This window comes from Lolium rigidum, chromosome 6, assembly GCF_022539505.1.
Source record: "Lolium rigidum isolate FL_2022 chromosome 6, APGP_CSIRO_Lrig_0.1, whole genome shotgun sequence".
Lineage (NCBI taxonomy): Eukaryota > Viridiplantae > Streptophyta > Magnoliopsida > Poales > Poaceae > Lolium > Lolium rigidum.
Window position 1 is genome coordinate 330222451 of NC_061513.1, and position 10077 is coordinate 330232527.

Consider the following 10077-nt stretch of genomic DNA (forward strand, 5'->3'; position numbering starts at 1 on the left):
CCGGGCGATTCAAACCTGATCGGTCTGCTGTTTGAGTCAGCGCACGGTAAGAATTTAGGTTGTAGTCTGGCCTACTAGGCCAGCGTGCATAGCGGCGTGATCCATTTAATCCCCGCTGGCCATTTCGGCCCGTTGATCGCAGACAAATAAATAAACTGAATGCAACTTAAATTTAAAAGCGAGTGAAAATTTAATATATATTTTATTCATTCAAACATAATTTATATAGAAAATAAAAAATTGAGCTCTAGTTCACCGACGACTTTGATGGACGTGGCTTATGCCGCCAGTCAGCCTTCTACACTTGGTTGCAGCCAGGCGGGCCATGGCACGCGCTCTGTCCACGGCGCATCCGTGCGGACGCATCTGGAGCGTGCGTGACTAGTAAGCCAGTTCGCGCGGATCGTTTCTAACACCCCAGGACCATTTTTGATCGCCCCGCGTTAGATGCCCTCACCCCTGCTTACATATTAGAAAGCTTATCGTCATGTCTGATGCGCCATCTTCCTCCATGCTAGTAATCACGCCTACCCCTCCGTATGATCCGCTGCCCGGTGTGCACGAGCTAGGGAAAAAGGATACCGCTGAGGACCTTTCTCGTTCCATCATCACACTTTTTTGTGCAACATGTGTTCACTTTCACCAAAATTCTAATGTTTCTTTGTCGCAGAAAAAGAAAATTGGTTTTGCTTTCACAACAAAAATAATATAATTTTGTTACATTTTGAAATCACTAATGCTACATCTAAAAATTCAAGGAAACACAACCTTTAGTAAAGCATCCAGAAAACCTTCCAACATCTCGTGTCTGCTTTTACAACGAAATTCAAATATTTTTCTTACATTATAAAATCACTAATGCAACATGTGAAAATTCAAGGAAACACAAATTTAGCAAAATTTTAGAAAACCTTGCAAAAACTTGTATCTACTTTCATGTTTGCTACATTTTTAAAGCACTTATGTCACATTGTATATTGAAAAATCCGAGGAGACACGATTTCTAGCAAACAACCATAAAAATCTTGCAACAACAAGTCCTTTTTCCACAAAGAAAACTCATACAATTTTTCTTTTTTGTAAAAGCATGAACACATCATTAAAAAATTCCAAGGGTAATTTATAGCAAACGAACAAGAAAACATTGAAATAACTCGAATGTGCTTTTTGCAACAAAACACACATGATTTTACTACTCCCTCCGTCCCATAAAACTTGTCAAAAGTTTGTCTAAATTGGGATGTACTAAAGTTGTGTTAGTACATCCGAATTTAGACAAACTTTTGACATATTTTATGGGACAAAGGGAGTACAATTTAAAAGCATGTACGCACCATTAAAAAATACGTGAAACCCTAAACTATTGTTGGAGCACCAATCTCGCTGATTCGGCACCGCTAACCACAAACCCGACTTGATGGAAGCATGTTGGCGCTAGATCGGGCACCCCGAGACGTTCCCACTGCTCCATCGTCTACCCATGGTCATCATAATCGTGGCAACAGAGGGATTGGATGGCGTTGCAAGTAGGCTCAAAGGCTCCATTTGTAACAGGATAGGCACCGACTTGGTTAGCCCATACAACATCGTGTCGATCTAGCGAACACCATAACAAGCGGTCAGCTGTATGAAATAGCCGACGAGTAACACTACACGTACGGACAAGTTTTACAGAATTTGCTTACGGAATCAGACGTGGCACTGTAGGCAATGTAGAAAACGAGAACGTGCTCCGATTTTTCAGGGAAGAAAAAACAACCCAGCCAACCAATTCACCGCAGGTCAGTCTGTAGAGTTTTTGTACGCTAATCAGTCCGTAGGTCTAGTGTTATTGATAGCCGACCACTAGTCGTACATGCATGCATTATAACATTTACTCCCTCCGTAAAGAAAAGTATGACGTTTTTGCCATTTTATAGATTAACTCACTTTTATTTGTATCTAGTCTAATTTTAGTGGGTAGATTCACTCTAGGCTTAGGCTACTTCAAAAATACTGCTCCTAGGTCTGTGTGCTAGAAAAAGCTTGCAGGACAGCTGCAGCTTGGTGCGGCGCGAGCAGCCGTTGGCAACTTGGCCAAGCAAAACATGCATGCATGATGGGGTACAGCGCATGCATGCTACGCTGGGAGGGCCGCGTGCGGCAGTTGCCGGTTGACCTGCTCGAGCACGGAAGGAGCGGAGCTACGCGGGGCGTGTCGTATTTCTGTTTTTGACAGCGTCCGTATGTGCTAGAAATACCGATGGCACAGTTACCAACACAGAAATGAGCCAATCACACAGCTACACATGGCGGGAGCACTGGTGCCCATGTGCACCAAATCCCCTTCCGTACTTATTGTTCTTGCTTTCCCCTCGCCAACACTCCCGCAATGTCGTCGGAAAACTATGGTGACGTTCCCTTGGAGGAGAGTAAATTACATATACATACCACTTTTGGGGCAACGGTTTCGAGTTGGTACCATCTTTGGTAATTTTAACAAGTAACTACCACTTCTGGGGCAGCAAGCAACAAATAGCTCAATTTTTGCGTTGACACCAATTTAACCGTGCGGGCTCACATGTCAGAGCAAACGCCGTCGGCCAGCCGTTAGAGCAGCAAGTAAATTACATCTGCCTTGCTCCCTCCTCCGCTCTTCTCAGTTAATTCGTTCGAACGTGCTCGTCTAAAAGACGTATAGGCGACTGCTCATCCCCTGTTCATAGAATACTTCCCTCATTTGGGCAAGGGCAGGGGACGAGCAGCACGCTCCGCCGGCGCAGCCCGGCAGAGGCATGACGCGAGGAGCGCCGCCAAGGTGCGCGCGCGGGCGATCGCCATTGCTGCGGTTGTCGCTCGCTTGGCCGGGCGCTGCTGCTCGGCCGGTCGAGCCGGCTGGCCGCTTGCGCACGTGCACGCCGGCGAGCGGGCTAGGCGCAGAGCGAGGCGACGCAGCCGAGGGGAAAGCAGTTCGTGATGTTGAGGGTGTCGATGCGGAGACGGGCGGCGCAGTCGCGCAGGCCAAAGCCAAACGCGGACGGTCGGGGCTACTACTGCTTGCGCGTGATGCTGCTGCATGGTCGGCCGCGCGAGGAAATGGACGGGCACGCACACGGCCGCGCGAGCGGCAGCCGGTCCGTGACGGGCGCGGGCACGGGTTGAACAGGACACGTCGCGGGTAGCAGGAGCTGCTGTCGTCGTCTCCATGGATGGGCAGCGGTGCTCGCAGGGGCGGGCGAGGCGGAGCTGGCGCGGGCGAGCGGCATGACACGGCCAGTGGGCACGACACGGGCGTTGCTGCCGCGCAGCGTTGCCGCAGCTTGCTGCCCAGCCGTACGCGCCGCATGTGCGCTCGAATGTTGTTGTGTGCTCTATCGCTCTTGGCGTCGCATGGCTTGGCCGATGGTTTGATCGGGCGTTGCACCATGGAAGCGCTCTCCGGGCGGAGCAACGTGGACGCCCTTTCCACGGCGCACTCCAGCTCCGCCTCGTCGATCTTGTCGGACACGGAGTCGATGGACAGCAGCCATGCAGGATGTTGTGGTCTTCGGAAGCCGGTGACGCGCAGGATGTCACCGACGTGGTACCGGTTCAGCTCGGCGTCGGTTCGGCTCGGCGAGGTCCACCGGGTGCGCCGCGTCGCCCGACGCCATGGACAGCAGCAACCTGGGCAGCCACGCGCGCATCAGCAGCGGCGGCAAGCAGCGCCCACCCAGGCTCGTCGTCCGCGTCGCCCGGCACCTGCGCGACCTCCCTGCCGCAACTCAAGCCCGGCCATCCGCGTCCTGGCGACCACGGCGACATGTTGCGCCGCGCCTGCAACACCTCCGGCTGCGCGCCTCGATGCCATCTGGCTCGTGCGCGTCCACCTCGACGTCGCCCACGCGGCCACGCGCCCGTCTCCGTCGACCTTTGCCCGATGCACGTCCATCTCATCAGCGCCAAGTAAAAGCGAGCGGCGGCGCCTCCCCGCCCTCCACCATCTACCTCGCCACTCGCCGGCCGCCGCGTTCGGCCGGCGGCCGATCGCGCCCGCATGCGGGTCAGCTGCTCTCGCACCGATCCTGCCGCCATGGCGCCATGGAGGCGGAGACGACATGACCGCGCCGGGGAGGATGCAACGGTGGACGCGGCGGCGCAGGATACTGCAAGCAGTGCATGGCCTCCGGACGCGGCGGCGCGGGATCCGAGCGCCTGCCAGGGACGGCCGTGGGCGCAGGCGAGCTCGGGGATAGGGAGGATGTGGGCGCCGGCGAGCTAGCCGCTGCTCTGACTAGCACACGGGTCGGGTCAACGCCACGAAAAAAGGAAGAGAAAAGAACTAGAGGAAGAAGAATAATATAGGAAACCTAACGGCTGTCCGACGGCCGTTTGTTCTAGCAAGTGGGCCCGCATGGTTAATTCGGTGTCAACACCAAAATTGCTCTATCTGTTACAAGCTGCCCCAGAAGTTGCATTTATTTGTTAAAATTACCAAAGATGGTACCAACTCGTAACCGTTGCCCCAAAAGTGGTACCTATATGTAATTTACTCCTTGGAGGAGCTCCAGTCCAAGGCCATCTCCGGCCGGTCCTGGACAGGCATCGACGACCTCGACGAGGCCGCGGCGGGCCGCTCCGTGCTGATCCGCGGGTTTGCGCAGGCGATCCGCCAGGTCGGCAAGAAGAGGGCCTTCGTCGTGCTGCGCGACAGCATCAACACCGTGCAGTGCGTGCTCAGCGCCAGCGATGACACCGGCGTCAGCACGCAGATGATCAAGTTTGCCGCCTCCATCAGCAAGGAGAGCGTCGTTGACATCGAGGGCGTCGTCTCCCTCCCCGAGAAGCCCATCGAGGCCACAACACAGAAGGTCTGCGCCAAGTGCTTGTTTCTTTTGTCATCAGCAGCAGCCTTCGCCGCTGCAGTTAATTTCAACCGTCGTCGCCTAATCGTGCTGTCTAATTACATCTTTGGCTTGTGTCTGGGCTAACGAATTGTCTCTTCTTACTGGCAGGTGGAGATTCAGGTTACGAAGGTCCATTGCATCAGCCCGGCCATCCCCACACTTCCATTCAACCTTGAGGATGCAGCCCGTAGTGAAGCAGAATTTGACAAGGCTGAGCAGGTATCTCCTTTTCCTCTGCTTCCCTTTCGTCTTTGACTCTGTTTCCCCAGCACTTCATACTTCCTGCCTACGATTCTTATGATCCTGTCGTGCCATGATTACAGAGTGGACAGAAACTGGCACGTGTTCTCCAGGACACACGATTGAACCATCGAGTTCTCGGTCTGAGGACACCCATGAATCAAGCAATCTTCGGTGGTATCCTGGACCATGTTGAGCACGTGAGTACTTGTCCTTGTTTGTAGTAATCAACGTTATCATTCATGTCATAGGGCATTCTGCTTGAGCTTAGTAATTGTTATGGCTAGCATCCAATACCTGTTTTTATTAAGCAACAAGGTAGCATAGCGTGTTGGCTAGTAGTCTAGCAGCATGTAAATGGAACCCTCAACCAACATTGAGCTCCAACTTTTTATCTTATTGCACCTTGGATTTGACAATGCAGCGCGTAGTGTTGCTTTATCAAAACTATGCTCATGTTGGTCGGTCTTATGCAGCTAGATTTTATTACTCCCCTTCTACTCCCAGGTTATGTGGTACACATATATACACATTTCAAGGTTCAACTTTGACCATCCATTTAACCAATAAAACATGGCTTATGTGCCACCACAACTGAATCCAAATTCGATAGAAGTTTTCAATGCTGTAATTTCTATGACACATGACTCGTTGTTATTGGTCAAACTAAAGGTCAAAGTTAGTTTTCATCACAAAAAAGGAGGGTGGCTTGAGACAGACGGAATATGTATTTCTGTAGCATGTAATGTTAGTTTTCTTCTTCTGGTCCATGTATATAACCATTGTTGGATATATAACGTTGCAGAAATTCAGGGACTATTTGCGCTCAAAGAAATTTAAAGGGGTCCACAGCCCCAAGATTATTTCTGGATCAAGTGAAGGCGGTGCAGCTGTATTCAAGCTACTGTACGTTAATGGCGAGCCTGTTTGCTTAGCACAATCTCCTCAATTACACAAGCAGATGAGTATTTGTGCTGGCTTAGGCCGTGTGTTTGAGGTTTGTTCTATATTTAGAGCCGAAAACTCAAACACACACAGGCATTTGTGCGAGTTTACTGGCCTGGATGCAGAGATGGAGATAAAGGAGCACTACTTTGAGGTGAGGAAGATTTTGGAGAAAAATCATCTGTAGTTCATTAATTTATTGAGGTTATGGTGACCAAGGACTTATTTTTGTGCACAGGTTTGTGATATTATAGACGGATTATTCGTATCAATGTTCAACTACCTCAATGAAAATTGCCGACTGGAACTGGAGATCATAAATAAGCAGTGTCCATTCGAGCCTCTGAAGGTAAAAAAAAAAACCTTATTCACTATTGTATTATGTTATATTCTGTATATTGTATTATGTTATATTCTGTATGCTTTTGCCCAAGCAACTGTTCCAATTTCTGCTAATTTATACAGTACCTAGAGAAAACCTTGAGGCTAACATATGCTGAGGGAATTGAAATGTTGAAGGTATGTACTCTTGTGGCTATTTCATCATCGTAGTCATTCCTTGCTCTTATACATTTTTTTTTGGTATTATTCTCAGTATTTTATGAATGATGTTAGAACTTTAATAGCTCCATTATATGTTTGCTTTGTTTATTGACTGAAGTTGAAATTCCTGTGAGACCATAACTGTACTCCTAAGAATTTCTATTTGCGGTTGTGTGCATCTTAGCTATGTAGAGGCCGGATGTAACGCTTAAACTCTTAAGTAATAAAATGCCCTTTATAAAAAAAAATCTATTTGGACGTTCTGCATTTTATTTTACAATTTAAGGTGTTCATCAACAAATTCTTGGGTATTTTTTTATCCGGCAACTGTTAATTACACATTGACCATTATTATAGTGTTCTGTCAGTTGGATTTTGTACCCACTGAATTGTTTTGTTAAAAAAATATAATCATGGTCTGGTAGAAACTGGCAGCCTTTTATAGCATCGTCAACGTGGTTGGTTTATTAGTTAGCGAAAAATAATTACATCGTAGGTGCATATTTTTTTGAGACAATCGATAAACTTTCTCCAGAAATCAGGCTCAGTGAATTCTGGTGGTCACTGGAAAGTTATTGTTTAGTTCAGAACCCAAACTCTCTGGAATCAATCCATTGTGTGGACAGTGAATTTTTGGCACTTCATTTAAATAGCGTGACCTGTTTGGGTGCTGAACTAATAACTATTTGAAAGCAAAACAAATGTCATCACTACTTTTTATTGTTTAGCAACGAAACAAGATCTGTCTGGTGTTTCGGATCTGATTTGATACTATGAGAGTTTTTTTTTTTTGTAAAATTCAAGATCCAAATTTATTCTTGACACTTCAGAAGTGGGAGAAGTGAACTCAGTTGATGATTATTTGAACAAGTATGTTACACAAGATCATGATTACGTAATATGAAATTACGGTTTTTGGATGTTGGCTTCAAGAAACTCAGTTTCTGTTTAATTAGTTTAGGTGTGGAGCTACCTAAAACCTTGCTCCGTTTCTTTGTTATATTAGGATAAAAATAGTATGAAAAAATAAGTTATCTGAAAAACTATGTTATTAGTTTCAGTGGTAAAAGTTAAACATGTACGACTTGTTTATTTGCCAGGAAGCTGGAATTGAAATCGAGCCTATGGGTGACCTCAACACAGAAGCTGAGAAACAACTTGGTCGGCTTGTTAAGGAGAAGTATGTGGGAGTCTACTTCACTTGTATAACTATATCCCTTTCAAGTTTCAGTAAGACATTTTTTTTCTATTATTTATAGGTATGGCACAGAATTTTTCATTCTACATCGGTATCCTTTGGCCGTACGCCCTTTCTACACCATGCCTTGTTATGATGACCCTGCTTACAGCAACTCGTTCGATGTCTTCATTCGAGGTGGGTGTTAAGTTATTCAGTCATATTAAACACTGCAAAAAAAAAGTTTATTGGCTTGTGATTCTAGTTGCATGGCACAACTTTTTGTGTTTTTTTTATACATTTGAAGATCTATTTCTCTTTGACTTTTGGTTGGAGCAAAATTGCAAAAAAAATGAACTATGTAGATGTTTCATTATTTTTATATGCTCCCTATAAAGTGTATTTCTCTACCTAATCAGTGCTACTGTTTTCTTGCTCTCCAGCCTAGTCCACTCCGATGAAAACATGCATTGAAAGGGTACCACTTTTCTTTAAAATATTAGATACCATTGCTTCAGACGTTAAGTGGTACCACCTCTTTTTTTTCAGAGGACCACCTCTCTTTTAGTAAAATTAAATCATGTGAGCATGTTAAATTTATGAAATGTCAGCATTAAATGAAGTAGACTTTTACTAAGTTCTAAGTTAAGTTTCCTTGTTTTACACCGTTCAGTTTCTTGAAGCATCTTTTTTCAACTGGGTCTTAAAGGTTGCATTCTGGGACTTTTCACAACATCCAAGACACATGTACAAAACACCATATTACCCACATTCATTAGGTCATTTCTTCCTGCTAAGATGACAGTTTCAACTGAAGTCCACTACAGTACATTGCATAAATGACATTAGAAAGCAAATGAGAAAGCATATTTTAAAAAGAAAACGGTGTACAAGTTGATTTAAAATACTAGAATCAGACGCACTTTGGAGCCAAGGTTGGAAGCCATATTTGGTAAATGGAGGGAATATCATTCATACATGTGGCAGAACTATCTGACTACATTGATTACTGTAACTATGCTGTTGAATATTTTATCACTGTACATCATACAGCGTTGGTGAGCAAGACAGGTATTCTTCTTGGCACTTGTAGTTGGAGGTTTGGAGCTGTAGGAATGATGTTTTATTGTGTGCAAGCTAGTTTAACACAAGTTAGAGTCTACACTGCATCCTGACCAGATTGTACTTGAGGACATGCACCGGTGGCTAGTATCGTCGAAGACTCTTGGTTGTGTGGCTTGTTTCCTATGCCCATCATTAGTTCAGTACAGAAAAGACATGCTGGTGTACTGAACAAAATATCATTCATACCTATAGGAATAAAGACCTTGAGATGCATATTCTTTTGGGTCTTGCATATTAAGCTGTCTTGTATATCCATCCATATTACCAGAACTGATTGTGCGTTGTAAGTCTGATATCGAACTAATTTTTTCAGGCGAGGAAATTATTTCTGGAGGACAACGAATTCATACGCCTGACCTTCTGAGAAAACGTGCAAAGGAGTGTGGAATTGATCTAAGCACTATTAAATCATACATAGACTCATTCAGGTCTGTTCTGCACCCATCAAGTGACAGCAATCTTCGGATGTTGCAGAATATAACTTGTGTTGCAACTGTCTATTGGAATGCTAACACATATTTTTCTTCTTCCCCTTGGTACTCGATTGCAGATATGGTGCACCTCCGCATGGCGGTTTTGGTGCCGGGTTGGAGAGAGTAGTGATGCTATTCTGTGGCCTCGACAACATCAGGAAGGCATCTCTTTTCCCTCGCGACCCACACAGGCTCGAGCCATAAGGCTATTGGGAGGCTTGGTATTGTATTGGGTTGAATGTCCAATACCCAGGATATTGATATTGAGATCGAATGCCAATATTTTTTGTTTCGATGTTTATATATTTGAAACCCAAACTTGATATTGATGTAGATTGCGGAAATTCAATTCGGCTCCTAGGTGCCATATGCTCCCTCTGCTAAACAAACATATTTCGAAGTGTTAAAAAAATTGATAAAAAATTCTACATGTACGTCTCCACAATGTATGCGCGTTCGTAAAGTTTCGCGAAAACCTGATATTTTTTGTGGTCTAGGTAAAAAAGAGAAAAATTATCTTGTGGAAAGCTTTTTTTTTAGCACCAAATTTTGTCTTTTTTACACATGCCACACGATAAGTTGATTTTTCATGAAACAACTTTGAGGACGTGTAGCACGTGAAACTGTACATACGAATTTTTTATTTCAAATTTTTTCATTTTAAAATATATCTAAGATACATTTCAAAGTAAAAGAAGCATATGCTCAT

At 45.4% G+C, this 10077-nt stretch overlaps 1 protein-coding gene across 1 annotated transcript; it reads left to right on the forward strand.

Annotated features, from left to right (window-relative positions):
* The first annotated feature begins 4051 nt into the window (after nt 1–4051).
* LOC124664785 (aspartate--tRNA ligase 2, cytoplasmic-like) lies at nt 4052–9697 on the forward strand. The gene is made up of 11 exons (XM_047202223.1): nt 4052–4198; nt 4491–4829; nt 4974–5084; nt 5189–5305; nt 5911–6204; nt 6289–6399; nt 6516–6569; nt 7694–7773; nt 7853–7968; nt 9209–9323; nt 9446–9697. The coding sequence occupies exons 1-11, from the start codon at nt 4052–4054 to the stop codon at nt 9570–9572; spliced, it is 1611 nt and encodes a 536-aa protein (XP_047058179.1). The 3' UTR covers nt 9573–9697.
* The last annotated feature ends 380 nt before the right edge of the window (nt 9698–10077 follow it).